At 57.1% G+C, this 16,949-nt stretch overlaps 1 protein-coding gene across 9 annotated transcripts; it reads right to left on the reverse strand.

Annotated features, from left to right (window-relative positions):
* Position 1: 1 nt before the first annotated feature.
* RTKN (rhotekin) lies at positions 2–16,616 on the reverse strand. Of its 9 annotated transcripts, none has more exons than XM_084901344.1 (13): positions 14,642–14,657; positions 13,707–14,121; positions 5,932–6,128; positions 4,741–4,805; positions 4,592–4,645; positions 4,376–4,493; positions 3,951–4,160; positions 3,123–3,217; positions 2,915–3,021; positions 2,577–2,705; positions 1,537–1,705; positions 1,268–1,372; positions 2–702 (listed from the first exon to the last, which is right to left on the reverse strand). In XM_084901344.1, exons 2-13 carry the CDS (start codon positions 13,776–13,778, stop codon positions 374–376), a joined length of 1,650 nt encoding a protein of 549 aa, XP_084757470.1. In that variant the 5' UTR covers positions 13,779–14,121; positions 14,642–14,657; the 3' UTR covers positions 2–373. The 9 variants fall into 9 exon arrangements, with proteins under 9 accessions (XP_084757470.1, XP_084757469.1, XP_084757467.1 ...); XM_084901343.1 differs by lacking the exon at positions 14,642–14,657 and adding an exon at positions 14,459–14,625; XM_084901341.1 differs by lacking the exons at positions 13,707–14,121; positions 14,642–14,657 and adding an exon at positions 16,419–16,613.
* Between the last annotated feature and the right edge of the window lie 333 nt (positions 16,617–16,949).

The following is a 16,949-nucleotide window of genomic DNA, read 5'->3' on the forward strand; positions in this document are numbered from 1 at the left end:
GAGCCAGGTGAAGGCTGAAGGCTGCTGTTAAATAATTTTAATGCTTGATGGAGTCACAAGGAAGGCGTGCCCCTTCCCAGCGCTCTCCAGTGCCATCCTCAAAGCTGGTTAGTGCAGGAGGTAGGGCAGGGTTGGTTCCAGTTTTCTCCCAGGAAGGGTTCAGGGGGTCCCAGCCAGCCCCGGGAATGAGTCCCTCAGCACCATGACAACCATAGCTTAAGAGGGGCCTCTGCTCCCCATCCCCAACCTACCCCCAGTCCAGCTGAGGAAGGGAGGCCACGCCGGCCAGCCTGCTGCAGACAGCTCCGCCTCCAGGGCCCAGTGCGCACGGGTCCTCTCCTCTCCTGGCCAGATCCCGTCGCCAGCACCGTTCTCACACCGGGGACTGGAGCCACGTGCGGGGGGAGCCTTTCCGGCTGAGGCCTCTAGGACGTGGGGATCGGTGCGGGGGGAGAGGGGCAACCAAGCGGGGGGCCTCAGCGGAGTGGTCTGGGGGCACAGCGTCCAGGGAGAATGTCCTGGGGCGCCCCCAGGACGGGGGATGGGTCCGAGCTGGGGCCACGGAGGCAGGCGAGCAGGGGCGAGGCAGGGCAGGCTGGTCTGCAAACATGGCTAGCCAGGGTGGGGTCGTCTCCAGCCTCACGCCCTCCCGCTGGGCCAGGATGTCTGTCACCGCGGCGATGTCATCCAGAGGCTCGATGGCTGCGGCATCAGGGAGGGGTTGAGGGGAGGGGGCTAGTCAGAGCTTAGGTCTACCCAGCCCTGACCGTCACCTGTCACTGTAATAGGAGGAGAGCAAAGCCCGGATCTCAGCCGAGATGGCATTGTCCTGCAGGAGCAGCCCCTCACCTGGGCCCCCTGGCGCTCCAGGCTCTGATAAGACTGGGATACAGCGTGCAGGCGGACACAGATTGGGAGGGGGGACGTGGGTGAAGATATCGAGAGAGAAGGAAAATGAAAGCAGTGCCAGGCGAGTAAAGGCCAGAGGAAGAGACAGGAATCCGCATGCAGAAAGGGAAACAAAAGAAGAAGAAATTAGGAAGGAAATCCATGAAATGAGTCTGGTCCTTTGGGGTTTTGTTTTGACCTTTGGTGGGAGTGGTTCTAAGAAGGTCGGAGGAAAGAAAGGGACAACAGGACTCGCTGGGACTCGAGTGCCAGAGCTCTGCCTCGGCCCAAAGTGCCTTCTGTCTGTTTCCATGACCTGTGCTCCCTCGCAGCCTCCAGCCCACTTCCCATCAGTCCCTGAGTACACACTCTCACTCACCCATCTCATGGTACAGGGACCGCTGCTTGGCCAGGGCCTGGGGGGGTTTCCGGGGAGCCGGGGTTTCAATTTTCATGATTTCATCACAGCACTGCTTCCACTGGCCTGAAGGGAGAACACTGGTTGGGGGTGGAGAGGGAGAGGACTGAGGGCCAGGCTGCCCTCTCCCCTGCTACCTTTCCTTCCACATATTCCTGAAACAGAGGCCCACGGTAAGGAATAACAAACGCCAGTCCCTCCCCAAGGTCAGTCCAGCCCTCTGCTCTTACTCATGTCGAAGAACAGCTGCCACAGAGCCTCCATCCAGCTCTGCAGGGCTCCCCGGCTCTCTGCCTGAAGGGTGTGTGTCACCTTGTCCTCCCCGTATCGGTTACTGATGCTCAGAGTGAAGGGCCGGCCTGTGGTCTGGTCCAGTTCCCCTGCCTGGACTCGAGTGTCCTGTGGGAGAGAAAAGGCAGCCGCTTCCACCTCCACGTTGGCTACAGAGGTCAGCAGTGACTTCAGGCGGCCTGATCGTCCTGCCTTAGAGAGAGGAGCTTGCCCTAACGGGTTTGGCTCTGTGGATAGAGCCTAGCTAGGCCTGCAGATTGAAGAGTCCCGGGTTCAATTCCGGTCAAGGGTACATGTGGGCTTGATCCCCAGTAGGGGGCATGACGGAGGCAGCTGATCAATGATTCTCATCATTGATGTTTCTCCCTTCCTCTCTGAAATCAATAAATATATGTTAAAAAGAAAAAGAGAAGCTTGTTGGGCATTCACCAAGCCCTCTCCTTTGCCTCCTGCTGAGCTGAATGGGAAGGAATGGCAGGACAGGACTGGGGCTGAGACAGATGGTCTTCGGTCAGGGGTAGAGGCACACAGAGACGGGAAAAGGGTGGGCAGGGGAAGGCACAGAGGCTGGCAGGAATGCTGAGGCCTAATGTCCCTCTGCTTCCTCCATAAACGTCAGCAGGAAAGCTAACAAAAGGGCTGGTGAACAGGGGGGCACTGGATCTGGGAGAAGAAACCAGGAAAGGATGGAGTAGCTGCAAATTAGAATCTGAGGGGGAAGATGGAAGGTGGGTGAGAAATCTTAAACTGGTTACAGAACCCTCTCTGAGGACTGGCTGAGGCCGGTAGCTAGAAGGGACAGCCCTTTGCCAGGGACGCTGGTCGGGGAGAATGGCCCCTCCTCATCCCTGGCCCTGGAGCCGGGTGACTCCGTGAGGCCCCGAAGACTGGTCTTTCTAAGCTCCGCACCCACCCTGGTGGGACCTGGAGGGAGGCTCCAGGCCCTCACTGGTGGCTTGGCCATCAGGGGACCCGTCACCTTGTTGATGGCAATAGTAAACAGCGGCTCTTTCCCCGCATCTGCATCCTCAGGCTGCTGGTAACAGAGGAGGTTCGTGCCTTTCAGGACTCCGTGCACTCGCGCCCAGTCCTGCCGCTCCCCAGCTTGCTGCACAGACACCCAAGGTTTCCTGGGGAATCACCCCTCCCAGCACCCTTCTGCCCAGCCCTCCATTGGAATCTGCCCTTCTGCCCACCCCCCGTCTGGCCATGCCCCTCCTCCCACCCAGACCTTGGTCTTTCAGGAGTGCTAATTCCCAGGTGACCCGGCTCTCCGCTGCCTTCTCCGTGCTCCCTTCCACTCCCAGGGGCCCTCACCTGCACCCTGAGGGAGCCACTGGCAGTAGGCTGCGTCATGCAGAGGGGCTGAGCCACCAGGCGGCAACACACACTGCCATAGAGGGGCAGCCAGGCAGGGTGCTCCTCTGGGAGAGAGGAAGTGCAGGGGGCGGGTGGAGAATGAGAAGGGGACCAGCCAAAGGCCCCTCTTCTCACCCTCCAGCGTGCTGCCCGCTCCCACACTCACCGTGGCTGGCTAGAGTGAGGTCATGTGTGCGGAACCCATCTTGCACTGCGGCCAGGGTGAGCGTGGTGTGAGCCAGGAGGTGGTAGCGGGGACCCCTGCAGGACAGGCAGAGAAGCGGGCCTCAGCCGGGTGAGGAGCACGCGTTAGAGGGCGGGAGCTAAAGGGCTGAGCAGGTCTGCCCTGTCGTTCAGAGAGCCACACCGAAAACCAGCCTGCCTTCCCCACGGGCGCCGGGAACAAGCATTCACTGCCTCCTGCTAAGCCCAGGCCCTGTGCTTTCTATGTATGTTACCCTACTGTATTCCCACCACAGCCCGGGAGGCGGGCGGCATTCTTTAGTTAATAGACGAGGCAGCTTGAGGCATAGAGGTTAAAAAAAATGTGCCCATAATCTAGAGCCCATAGGTAGGTGGTGGAGCTGGAATTTGAACCCAGGTATGTCTCCAAAATCAGCATTCTGTGCATGCATTACTCTAGATGTTCCCACATGGCTCCTCAGGGGCCCTGGGTTCCACACGGTGCTTCCAGACTGCTGGAGGCACCGCCACAGAGCCAGCTACCCTCCTCCAACCAGGGCACTCTGTTCTAGCCACATGAATGCCTCTGGGGGAAAAAAAAAAAAAAAAAAAAAAAAGGGAAGACCCAGGGCCTAGCTCTCCCTGCCCTCCTATTGGTTATCAGTTGGCTGGGTCTAGCTCTGAGTGCCTCCACGTGGCCATTGCTCATCTGTGTCTGTCTGTACGTCCCGGCTGCGGGGCAGAGTGGGTTCTGCAAGCTCCCTGCCACCCAGAGGTCACCTGTGCCAGGACAGGCATGGGAGGGCCTTACCCCACAGCCGGGGTGGGGAGCAGGACCGGGCTGCTCGCCGAGCCCCCCGCGCTCTCCAGCGACGCCCTGACGCGCCTCCCAGAGGAGCGGCCCAGGGAGCTGCTGAGTTTGGTGGCGAGCCTCCTGGGGGCCCCGGCCAGGGCCCCGTCCTCCTCCAGGCAGGCCCCGTACAGCTCCAGCCGCAGCCTGAAGTCCGGCCCTGCCTCGGTGCTACGGGAATGTGGGGAGAAGAGAGGAGGATGGTCCTGGCGAAGTCCAGGGAGGCATGAGGGAGGGGTGGGGGGAGGATGGACGTGGTATGAGTCCAGGACAGCTCCACTGGGAAGGCCCGTCTCCCCTCCTCCCTCTTCTCCCCGCCCTGCAGCTACCTCACCAGAGCCCTGGGCAGGGGGGAGAGAGGAGAGCCGCTCTGACGAGGGACTCACAAGAGCAGATGGTTCTGAAAGGTGATGTCCGTGAGGGTCCTGTCCACCAGGATCATCTCTGTGTCCTGAATGTCCTCCCCGAGCTGCAGCAGCAGGAACACGGCCCAGCGGTGCAGGTCTGGGGGCGGAGGAAAACCCGTTGGGGAAAGTGCCGCCCAGGAGCTTGCACCCTCAGGGCCACTCCCCGAAACGTGTTCCAGTGTGAGCGACACTCACCGCCTTTGTTCTTGAAATACTCTGTGTCCTTCCACATGAGCGGGATCCGGAGGTCTGAGGGGCGGAGGGGTGAGAACAGATGTCGCATGGGGCAGGAGCTCTGGTGGCTGGGCAGGGAGTGCCAGGGCTGGGGGAGCTGTGCTTCTTACCAGAGATGCAGACGCGGCCTCGGCAGGGGGAGCGCTCAGCCAGCAGCCGGCCGCCGTCAGAAGGCCTGTGGGCAAATCACAATGTCCCAGTCCGGCCTTCCCACGCTACTCCCCGGCTCTGGTTCGCAAGGGCTCCAGGAACACCCACCACGCCCAGCCCGCAGCCCCAGCCAGGCTGACTCTGCAGGGCTGAGGGACGGGGTGCTGGGGACACTAGAGGCACACTAGCTCACACACAGTACAAGCTCTGGGCTCCAAACACCTCCCTGATTACCTCCGCAGACCCTGCCAGGGACCAGTGGGGCCTGAGGGGACAGGGGTCCACAGAGAGACTCCTTTTTTAAAAAATATATTTTTATTGATTTTTTACAGAAAAAAAGGGAGAGAGATAGAGAGCTAGAAATGTCGATGAGAGAGAAACATCGACCAGCTGCCTCCTGCACACCCCCCACCGGGGATGTGCCTGCAACCAAGATACATGCCCTTGACTGGAATTGAACCCGGGACCTTTCAGTCTGCAGACCGACGTTCTACCACTGAGCCAAACCGGCTTCGGCCCTTAAATGATTTTTTAAAATATATTTAAAAAATGATTTTTTACAGAGAGAAAGAGAGAGATAGAGAGTTAGAAACATCGATGAGAGAGAATCATCGATCAGCTGCCTCTTGCACACCCCCTACTGGGGATGTGCCAGCAACAAAGGTACATGCCTTTGACGGGAATCGAACCTGGGACCTTTCAGTCTGCAGGCCAGTGCTCTATCCACTTAGCCAAACAGGTTTCGGCTTAAATTATTTTTTTATTATTTCCTTTTCCAATTTCTGCCTCTGATGGTGAACCCCATCATCAGGTTGTGGCAAATTGGCCATTTGATGAACTGACTGAGAAAATTGGCTTTCCAGAAGCCAGCCAGCCAGCCTAATCAGATTGGTGTTTTTTCATTACTACCCTTCAGACTGCCATCCTCTCACCAAACACCCTGGCTCTCCTGAGTCCAGCCCCAGCTTCTCCCTAAGCGCACCTCTGGGCAGCACATGGCAGTGGTGAAACATCAAGGACTCTGCCAGGCCTGGCATGGAGAGGTCATCTCCAGGGGAGTCCACATCCATACACACACACACACACACACACACACACACACACACACACGCTGCACCGCTACCCCCCGGAGGCCGCGCTCCCTTGCTCACCGGCCGCTCTTCCCCAGCACCTGCGCCTCCTTGCGCCGCTGCAGCTCGCCCATGTAGCTGAGGATGCGGCTGTTGCACACCAGCAGGCTCTTGGTGGCCTCCAGGGTCTGCTCCCGCTGGGAGCAGGCTGCCAGCAGCTTGCAGGCCCCTTCCCTCATGCGGATCTCGTGGTCCAGCTTTCTCTGCAACTCGGTGTCCTAGCCAGAGTGGGGAGAGGGATGAGGACACGTCAGACAGGGAACCGGCAGAAGCACCCTCTATCCCCAAGCGGGGCTTGGGCCCAGGAGAAACTGACAGTTACGTTTCAGGTTCCTCACGGGCAAGGGTTGAATCCTCAGCTGTCCAAGAATAACCAGAGCAGCTTTGTAAAAATACAGATGCCCTCATGCCTTTGAAGGGGGCAGTATTCATGTCTTCAGCATCTTTTGAGCATGGTTGGAAAAATCTATGAAAACTACAAATTCACATCCTTTGATCCAACTATCCAATATCTAGGAGCATATTATGGTTATACATGTGGCCAAGTCATATCCATTGCAGCACTGTTTTAAAGCACGAAGATTAAAAGTCCTTCAATGGGCATTGGCTAAATAAGTTATAGCACACTAGACTTATGGAGGTGGGAGGGGGAGTGGAGGGAGAGGGTACTTCATAATTATATGTCTAATCACTATGCTGTACATATAAAACTAATGTAAAATAATACTGAATGTCAACAGTAATTGACAAATTAAAAAATGGGATGGGTAAAAATAAATAAGTTACAGCACATCCCTACCGTGGAATATTGCAGACATTAAGAGTGTGCAGATAGCCCTGGTCAGTTTGGCTCAGTAGATAGAGCATCGGCCTGTGGACTGAGGGGTCCCAGGTTTGATTCCAGTCAAGGGCATGTACACTGGTTGCGGGCACATTGTAGGTGGCAGCTGATTGATGATCCTCTCTCATTGATGTTTCTAACTCTCTCCCTCTCCCTTCCGCTCTGTAAAAAATCAATAAAAATATATATTTTTTAAGAGTGTGTAAATAAATGAAACGATCTTCAAAATACAGGATTGTCCCCCAAAAGTGTGTGCACATGCTTTGAATAATAATAAAGGCAGTGTTTCTTACAATACATTTCATTTTCAAAACTGAGCTATCAGCTGTTAAAATGTGTATACATTTTTGGGGGGATACACTGTATATGAAGTGAGAAAGTAGAACAGTATTATAGCATGCTACCATTTATGTACTAAACATACACACACAGGTATAGAGATGCATAACATAGTAGTGGCTGCAGGGCTGGGAGCCAGGAATGGAAAACAGGTTTATGATACTTTACTCATATATACCCTTCTTTCCTACTATACTATTGGAAATTGTTGCCTTTAAAAAAAAATCTTGCCCAAACTGGTTTGGCTCAGTGGACAGAGTGTCAGTCTGCGGACTGAAGGGTCCCAGGTTCGATTCCGGTCAAGGGCATGTACATTGGTTGTGGGCACATCCCCAGTGGGGTGTGTGCAGGAGGCAGCTGGTCGATGTTTCTCTCTCAATGACATTTCTAGCTCTCTATCCCTCTCTCTTCCTCTCTGTGGAAAATCAATAAAATATATTTTAAAATAAATAAATAAATAATTGAAAAATTAAATCTTAAAAAAAGAAGGAAGTACCAGACTTGCAGAATAAGGATCTTTAAGAGTGGGGCATGCACATTTTTTTTGACAATTCCCCCAAGTGATTTTAAGGTATAACTAGGGCTGAAAACCACCAACTAAAGGGAACGGACACAGACAGTAAAGGCCATCCTGGGTTACCCCAAAGGCGTGCGTTCTGGGGGAGGGGACTATCTACTTGGCAAGGGGTCAGTGGAGAAGGAGTATACCACCTACGGAGTTCACCCCAGACAACACCCCATAGTAGGGGTTCTACCACCTGCTGGCACTCTGAGCTTAGAGCGTGAAGACAGAGGTAAGGAATGGGGTTGGGAAGGCAGGTGAAGCAGGAGGTCGGGAGTGAGGGACTGAGCAGGCTGTGCATACGGCCAGAGTGGAGGTACAAGGCGAGGCACCAGGATTCTCAGGAAAGCTTCTTCCCTCAGAAAGGAGCCCTGGAGGGCTCGGCGCGCAGCAGAGGAGGGAGCACCAGTTTGACACAAGACAACCCTGAGTCTGAGTCACAGCCCTGCCAGTCTTAAGAAGCTGGGAAGAAACTTATTGAAAAAGAATTGGGCGATTTAACTAACCTCCCTGAGACTCGGTTTCCCCATCTGTAAAGTGAGGATGGAAACCGCTCCCACACCCTGGGGCTGTGGGGATCCAGTGAGGCAGGAAGGTAAAGCACTGGCACCGGGCCCAGCACATGGCGCAGTGAAGGGGGGGAGGGGGATGCAGGTTTTAATGATGCTACTTCCTCAGCAGCAGCATTTACCCAACCTTGTGCTGTCCAAGGCTCCATATAAAATCCCACTGGGAGCCCTAACCAGTTTGGCTCAGTGGATTGAGCGTCGGCCTGCAGACTGAAAGGTCCCAGGTTATATTCCGGTCAAAGGCATGTACCTTGGTTGCAGGCACATCCCCAGTAGGGGGTGTGCAGGAGGCAGCTGATCGATGTTTCTCTCTCATTGATGTTTCTGGCTCTCTCTCCCTCTCCCTTCCTCTCTGTAAAAAATCAATAATTTTTTTATTGATTTTATATTTTATATATATATATATTTTTTTTTTTTAATCCCGCTGGGAGGTGAGAGATGCAGACATTAATGGCTGCTCCATAAACGCTATGTCATGGCATCAGCATGCTCACACTAAATAGACCCTGGTTGCTTCTGGCTGTGACGGGAAGGTTTCCGGAGAAGGTGGAGGACCAACCCCCCATACAAGTAAGTATAGGTCAGTCCATTCGGGAGGCAAGCTGGTGGGGCGTTGGGTTGGAAGAGGGGTGAAACGTGACCAGCCCAAACCTGCCTTCTCCCTCCCACCAGCTCTCTTCCACACCCTGTGCTCGTGCATGTCCCTGGTGGCTCCAGCCTTCAAGTCTCCAAGACCTGAACACCCTAGATCCCTGCTTCCAAAAGCCTTGTCTGGCCTCCCTGGGAACTCTTCCTCCACTATCCCCTGGGCCGCTGTGTGAGGCCAGACTCTCATCACCCCTTCCCTCAGCACTGTCCGTGCTTCCCTTCCTGACCCATCAGAAACAAGCCAGCCGGGTCCCAAAGCCTCTCCCACCAGGAAGCTCTCCGAGACTGCACAGCTCCCCCAAGCCCCGCTAGGTCTGTCTGAAACCACGGTCCACCTCTGCTGAGCTTCCCTGCGTGCCAAGCCCCATCCCATTCTACATCCAGCTTCTTCCACAAACACCCCAAATGGGAATGGGGGGAGGGGGGGTGGAGATAGACAGGCATCCTCAAGGCCCCTCCTCTGGCCTCCGCATCCCAGCCCCAGCACTCACGGATCCTTCCCTAGCCCTGGCCATTGCGCCTGCCACGCAGCCACAGGCAGCCGCTGGTCTGGAGCCGCTGCACCGCCTGGCGTCTGGGTGCCACTCCGAGCCCCGCCCGCCCGCCCGCCCAGGGCCCCGGTGACATCAGCTCCCAACCTCCGCGAGAGGAGCGGCTGAGGGGCTCCGGGCTCCACTCCGGGCTCCCGGTGGCGAACCCTGGAGAGCCAGGCCGGTGCTGCGGAGCCTCTACCCCCCAGAGCGCCCCCTGTCCTGGGAAGGGCTTGGGGCCACAGCACTCGCTGGAGCTGCAGGAGGCCCCCACCCCCACCCAGGCAGCGCAGTTGCCCTCCAAGGTGACCCCTTGCCTGGCGCGGGGGAGAGGGGGGTATATAAATTGGAATAACAGGCCGCAGAAGTCCCTGGGCCAGCCCAGAGGATCCTAAGGACCCAGACGCCCCTGCTGCGGTCTGCCCGCCGCCTTCCAGTCCTAGATCCAGTTTCCCACGGCCCAGATATCCCAGCTCCCACCTCTGGCTGGACAGGGCATCTCAGGAATCCTGGCGCAGTTTTTACAGTCCTGTGCTGGCGCCCACCGCCCCACCGGCCCCAGGGATGGCTTTTTGTCGCCCCCTCCCCACCCACATCCCCACTCCCTCTCCCTGACTTTTTGTCGCCCCCTCCCCACCCACATCCCCCCTCCCTCTCCCTGGGAGGCAGCGTTTTCACCAGACTCTCCAGAGAAAGAGCTCAGAGATGGATGTCAACTGGGCCTGGGTCAGGCCCCAAGGGATGGAGGAGGATGAGTAATGAGCAGAAGCCCCAACACACATCAGGCCCTCCAGGGACAGCCTTTCCTGTCCCCTCCCCCGCCCCCACCCCCCTGTGTTCCTGACTTCCTGCTCTGCTTCACCTTCTGTTCCCTTCGGAAGCCCCACCAGGGTCATCACTCAGGAGCTGTGAGAACAGAACCGCTGGAGCCCCAGTTTGTAAACAGGGGTCATTCCACCTCCTTCTTCGCATTGTTTGAGGATTAAGTGGGAAAGTTTAACCTCTAGCCCAGTGTTTCCCAAACTTTTGACATATGTGTACCCTTCTATAATTTTCGTAATGCTGAGTACCCCTCGTTCTCATGAGAACGTAGAATTAGGCGCAGCTAAGCTCGGTGCAGTGCATATCCCCACCAAACTCCAGTGCAATACCCCTACCAAACTCTTCCCGTACCCCTGGGGGTACGCGTACCACACTTTGGGAAACACTGCTCTAGCTCAACACACACACACACACACACACACACACACACACATCTTTATTTATTTATTTACTTACTTATTTATTTTTAATTTAAATTTTTTTTTTTTTTTTTTTTTTTTTTTACAGAGAGGAAAGGAGAGGAAGTTAGAGACATCTATTCAGCTGCCTCCTGCACACCCGCTACTGGGGATGTGCCCACAACCAAGGTACATGCCCTTGACCAGAATCGAACCTGGGACGCTTCAGTCCTTAAGCCAACGCTCTATCTACTGAGCCAAACCAGTCAGGGCTTAAGCATATTTTTAAATTGATTTTTAGAGAGAGAGGAAGGGAGAGAGAGAAACCTGGGTGTGCTTCACCAGGCTGCCTCCTGCACATCCTACAGGGATCCAGCTGCAGGGGGCAGTGCCCCCTCTGGGAACGGAACCAGCAGCCTCCTGGTGCTCTGGAGGACACTCCATCCACTGAGCCACACCAACCAGGGTGGGCTCAGCACAGGTTTGAAGACACGAAGACCACCTTTCTCTCATTCCCACCTCCCCTTTACTTGCATTACCTCTTCCAGAAAGTTGTCTGGGCTCTATTCTGCCATGACTACCTCTCTTGCCAACCCCTTAAACATCAATGGGCCTGGCTGGTGCAGCTAAGTAGTTGAGAGTTGACCTATGAACCAGGAGGTCACGGTCATGGTTTGATTCTCGGTCAGGGAACATGCCCAGGAGGCAGCCAGTGATTCTCTCTCATTATTAATATTTTTTTCTCTCTCTCCCTCTCTGAAATCAATAAAAAATATATATATTTAAAGAAATCATAAGAGAAAATACATAAAAAATAAACAAATAAAAAATACAACGGGTCTCCCTTTGTGGCGATACTGCTGAGTTTCGTGGAGGAGCACAGCACAGGCTGAAGGAGAGGTGGCAAAGTGAAATCTAAGCCGCCTCCTCTGTTCCAGAACCGGGGGCAGGCCGCCCATAAAGAAAAATTACAAGGCAGGGGTAGGGGAGATCAGAATTGAAACATTTTAACATCTGGACCAGCTCTGAGCAATAAAATCTCCTGCAATAATGGTAATATTCAATAGTCATCTAGCACTTGAAATGTGGCTAGAGCAACTAAGGAACTGATTAAGTGATTAGGTAAAGGTGTCCCCTCCTGACGCAGCCCCAAAGGTCAGGACTCTGGACTTTGCCTGTGCCCTTATGAAGGAAACAACCTGCACAATTTATGCCGAGGTCGTGCTGAGAAAGGTTCTGAGGCCATGATTACCTGGCTGGTGTGGCTCAATGGCTGAGCACTGACCTATGAACCAGGAGGTCACGGTTCGATTCCATCAGGGCATGTGCCCAGGTTATGGGCCCAATCACCAGGAGAGGTTGTGCAGGAGGCAGCCAATCAGTGATTCTTTCTCACCATTGATGTGTCTGTCTCTCTCCCTTTCTCTGAAATCAATAAAAATATACTAGAAAAAGAAAAAAAAAAAAAAAAGAAAAAAACACCGAGTGCTATGATTGACAGATAATGTCTACTCTGATTCAGGGAGTGGGGATGGGGCCAAGAGAGGTGACATGAAATAAATTGCCATTTCCCATCATGGCCTGTCTACGACCTTCCTCAGCAGACTAGCCCTGCCTGGTCCAGGTGGTCATGTCCACGGATTCCTCCCTCTTCCCACTTCAGTCAATGGCCACACTGCCCACTTGCTCAGCCACGGCCTAGGAATCATCCTCGAGGCCTCTCTTTGTCTCACCCCTCACGTCCAATCCATCAGCAAGCCCCGCCAGACCTACCGCCATCGTTCCAAGTCCACCCCCTCCCTGTCTCCACCCGAGCAGTTTCGTCCGCTCCCCCAGGTTCACCGCCCTGAGGCTATAAACACCTTTCCTCCTGGTGGTCTTCTGCTACCCCACCTCCAACCTTCCTCTCCTACCCCCACCCCCGCCTGGCCTGTTCTCAGCAGCCATCATCTTAAAACATCAGATGAGTCATCCCTCTGCTTAAAACCCTTCCATGGGCCGAGATCACAGAGAGAGTAAGATCCAAGCGCCTTGGCATGGCCTTCAAGGCCCTGCACAATCTGGCCCCTGCCCACAAGCCCAACCCCAACCCAACCCCAACCACTGTGCTCCAGCCACACTCGAACTGGAACTCATCCCCATGTAAGGGCCTTTGCGCCTGCTTAGCCCTCTGTCCAGAAAGCTCTCCCTTCGGTCTTCACATACCTTCACATCCTGCCGGTCTCCGCTCAGAGGCCTGCCCTGCCCTCTGCATCTAATGCTGCCCTCGCTCTGCCTCCTGTTGTGAATGTATCTCTATGTTCATCCCTGTTTCACTGTGAGATCATGTGTTTGCATGTTCATTGTCTGTTCCCCAGCGGAATGGACCTTTCCTGTCTGATTCACTGAAGTATATGCCATGATCTAGAGAGGAATGTGACATATAGTAGGTGTTCGGTAAGTGTGTTTAACAATAGCTATATGCCAGCCAAAACCGGTTTGGCTCAGTGGATAGAGCTTCTGAAAGGTCCCAGGTTCGATTCTGGTCAAGGCATGAACATTGGTTGCGGGCACATCCCCGGTCAGGGGTGTGCATGAGGCAGCTGATAGATGATTCTCTCATTGATGTTTCTAGCTCTCTATCCCTCTCCCTTCCTCTCTGTGAAAAATCAATAAAATACATTTTTTTTAAAAATCAATAAAATATATATATATTTAAAAGAATAGCTATATGAGTAAATAGCTCCCTGCCATCTCCAGGATTAGCAAAATCTTTACATCCTGCCCCAGGGCTCCTTCCCCTTCTCCAGGAAGGCCATATCCTTCCTGCAAACCTCTATCACACTGAACTCTTGTCTTCCCAAGCCCCAAAACACACATCCACACCCACCCACAGAGCTTCCGTCGTAGGTGTGAAGACGAGACCCTGCTGTCCACAGAACGCGCTGATTGGCCATACTGAGCCTGACCCCCACAGCACCCAAGGCGGGGCATACAGAACCGCCTGCCCTCCCCACTTGGCCCCAGGAGGGTTGGGCAGGGCAGACACGGGAGGGGGCTGGGACCCTCGCCAAAGAGGTGCGCTGGGGCGGGGGTGGGGGTCATTACCTCCAGGCTGAGCGCCATCTGCCGAATGTAGAGCATATTCAGGTCCTCCAGGATGTGCAATCTGTCCTGCATCTCTGTGCCCCCTAGCGCCCCTTCCCGTGTCAACCCCTCCAGGTGGAAGGGGCGGGCAGGCACCACGTTGCCCCGCAACTCCTCCTCCCACTGCTCCCCTGGGCAGCTCTTGGGACAGAGGGGGGAGGGCACTCCGTGTCCCTCTGCACTCCTGTCAGACCCCTCTGGCTGCTGGGACAAACTTCTCTAGCCTACCGCTGCCCCGGGGCCCTGGCGGGAGCCAGGCACAGGAGGAAGAGAAAGTAAGGTGAGGGTGCGTGGGGTCCCAGCGGGGAGGCCAGCCGCCCAGGGGACTCTGGGCACGGAGTGTCCAGCCTGGCTCTGGCGGCAGCTGTTCTCCCAGCTGCGGAAGAAAAAGGCCCTTTCATTCGGACGCTGGTCCCTCCCCGGCCCCCGCCCACATCCCTGGCGGGTGGACAGGGAGTCTGTGTGCCAGGAGGGCCTGAGGGGCAGGCACAGCTGGAAGGGGGCAGGGAGGGGCCGCCTCACGCAGCTTCTGCCGAGCCCTGAAGCCTGTCAGGGGCTTGGAGCTCTCCGAAGAAGAGGAATGGAGGTGAGGACTTGCGAGAGGGAGCCCAGGCCGTGGGACAAAGGGGTAAACGCGGCCCATCCACCAGGGCCGCTACTTCCAACTTGGGGGCCACCCTGTCCATCCGTACCCACCCTGGGCTCACAGTTACCTCGCTTTTCCAGCAGAAGGGAGAGGAGGGAGGGAGAGTGGCAGGGGTGTGTGCCTGGGAGCTGCTGCTGCCCCGCTCCCCTCGGCGGGCCCCTTCCCTTCCAGACAGGAAACCAGCCCCGATTCCCAGCCAGCTGCAGCTCCGCACCCCCCGCCCCCTCCACAGACCCACGGAGTCACACACCCGGCGGCCCGCAGCTCCGCCCGCTCCGCGGCGCAGCCCCCCCTCCCCAAGGCCCGGCTCCCCCGGGCGCCCCGGCTCGCAGGCCCCGCCCTCCTCCCCGGGCCTCGCCCCTCACTCTCCCACGCCGGCCCGGGACAGGGTTACTTTTGGGGGAGACCCGACAAGAGGGCCCTCTCCTCCAAGTTCCCTAGCTTCTGAGCCAGAGAAGCCCGGGGCACGGAGCACGTGTGAAAGGGCCTTTGTTCCGGGCTGACCGCGGGGGGTGGAGGAGGAGTGGGGGGGCAGGAGCCCGGCCTGGAATCCGGGAGGGAGGGAGGGAGGGAGGGAGGGAGGGGGGTGGAGCAGGGCCCCCCCCCCCCCCCCCCCGCACTTAACCCCTCCGGGCCCAGCGGGGAGGCGCTGGCCTTGGGCAGCCTCCAGCCGTCCCCCTCCCACACCGTTAGGGGTCACAAGTGGGGTTCGAACCTCGGCTCCGCGGAGAGCACTGCGCCCGGCAGGAAACTGTCAGACCGGGACTGACCTCCTCTCAGGCCCCGGGACAGGAGGCTGAGAGCCCGGGTGTGGGAAATACTCCCCGATGGTTACAAAGGGAACACACACACACACACACTCACACACTCTCACACTCACACACACACACACACACTCACACACACACTCTCACACTCTCACACACACACAGACACACACACACACACACACACACACTCACACACTCTCACACTCACACACACACACACTCACACACACTCACACACTCTCACACACTCACACACACTCACACTCACACACACACACACACACTCACTCACACACTCACACACACTCACACACACACACTCTCACACACACACACTCACACTCACGCACACACTCACACACACACTCACACACATATGCACACTCACACACACTCTCTCACACACTCACACTCACACTCTCACACTCACACACACACACTCACACACACATATGCACACTCACACACATTCTCACACACACACACTCTCACACTCACACACTCACACACACATATGCACACTCACACACATTCTCACACACACACACTCTCACTCACACTCACACACTCCCAGCCCCTCGCGGAGCAGAGAAAGGACCGCCAGGGAAGGCTCCGGTGACGCGGCCGCCCCGCTGAGAGTGGAGGGGGGTGGGGGGGCGCCCAAGCTGAAGGTCCAAGCCGTGGGGACCTGGCTGGCCCCACCCTTTGCCCGGGAGATGCCAGACGCACATCGGGAATCAAGCCTGGGGCCCCCTAAATTGAGATCAACTGCAGCTCATTCGTTCCGACAGAGGCAAATCGCCCCACCCGGGTCAGGGGGGCTGCGGGGGCTCAGGCCCGATGACCTGCGACACGGCCGCGCCTGACTTTTAAAGTCAACAACCCGTGCTCGCTTCGGCAGCACATATACTAAAGTCAACAACCCCTGCCGGCGGGGCTCCGCGGACGAGCCGGCCTGGACCGAAGTTCCCCGGCTCGATTGCGGTGAGGGGCGCAGGCTGGGGCTGCGGGCTCGCTCCCCGCGAGGGTGCCGGAGGCAGCAGATCAACGATTCTCTGTCATCGCTGATGTTTCTCTCTCTCTTTCTCTCTCTCTCCCCCCTTCTTCTCTGAAATTAATAAACACACACTTTTTAAAAGTCAACAAGCACGGGTTTGGCCGCGGCGGCGGCGTCCCCGCCCTCCGGCGTGCGCGCGGGCGGGGGCCCCGCGGCTGTGCCAGGAGCTCGGGAGGCACGGGCGGGGGCGGGGGTCTCACCTCGGGCGGGTCGCTGAAGACGCTGAGTCGGAAGCGGCCGCGTTTGAACTCCATCTCCAAGGCCGAGCCCCGGGCCACGGTGACCCGGCTCCGGTGGTTGCGGGAGAACATGCTGGCGGCCCGGCGCGCTGGCCCGTCCGGTGCGCTCCCCGCGCCCCCTCTCCACCCGGTCTCCGCGGCCTCTGTCCCTCCTCGCCCGCCCGCCCGCCGGTCCCGCCGGGAAGCTCCGCGGCCGGTTCCCAAACTCCGCCCCGGAGACGCTACCTGGCCGGGCAGGGCGCGGCCCCCCCTCCTCTCCCGCCCCCGCCGGTGGCCCGTGCGGAGGGGCCGGTTCCGGGGCGCCCCCGCAGCCCTAGCTCAGCCCCTCCCGAGCCGGCCTGGCCCCACAGCCTGTCCGCCTGAGCGCCCAGCACCCCGGAGCCCTGATGGGCGCACAGTGCCTTCCGGCCGGGGTCCGGCGCCGCACCTGGGCTAGGGGAGGGCCCGGGGCGCCCCGCCCGCCCGCCCGCCCGCCCGGCTAGTTGCGCATGG

The sequence above is a fragment of the Pipistrellus hanaki genome, assembly GCF_964339955.1.
Source record: "Pipistrellus hanaki genome assembly, chromosome: 12".
NCBI classification, from domain to species: Eukaryota; Metazoa; Chordata; class Mammalia; order Chiroptera; family Vespertilionidae; genus Pipistrellus; species Pipistrellus hanaki.

What these genes read in the sequence shown, in the direction of transcription:
- RTKN (XM_084901341.1), bottom strand. Translation starts at nt 16,529, where the DNA reads ATGTTCTCCCGCAACCACCGGAGCCGGGTCACCGTGGCCCGGGGCTCG. An exon ending in CCTCACTCTAGCCAGCCACG is followed by an intron (nt 3,022 to 3,122) that starts GTGAGTGTGGGA and finishes CCTCTCTCCCAG; the next exon opens with AGGAGCACCCTGCCTGGCTG. An exon ending in GTGGCTCCCTCAGGGTGCAG is followed by an intron (nt 2,706 to 2,914) that starts GTGAGGGCCCCT and finishes GTGTCTGTGCAG; the next exon opens with CAAGCTGGGGAGCGGCAGGA.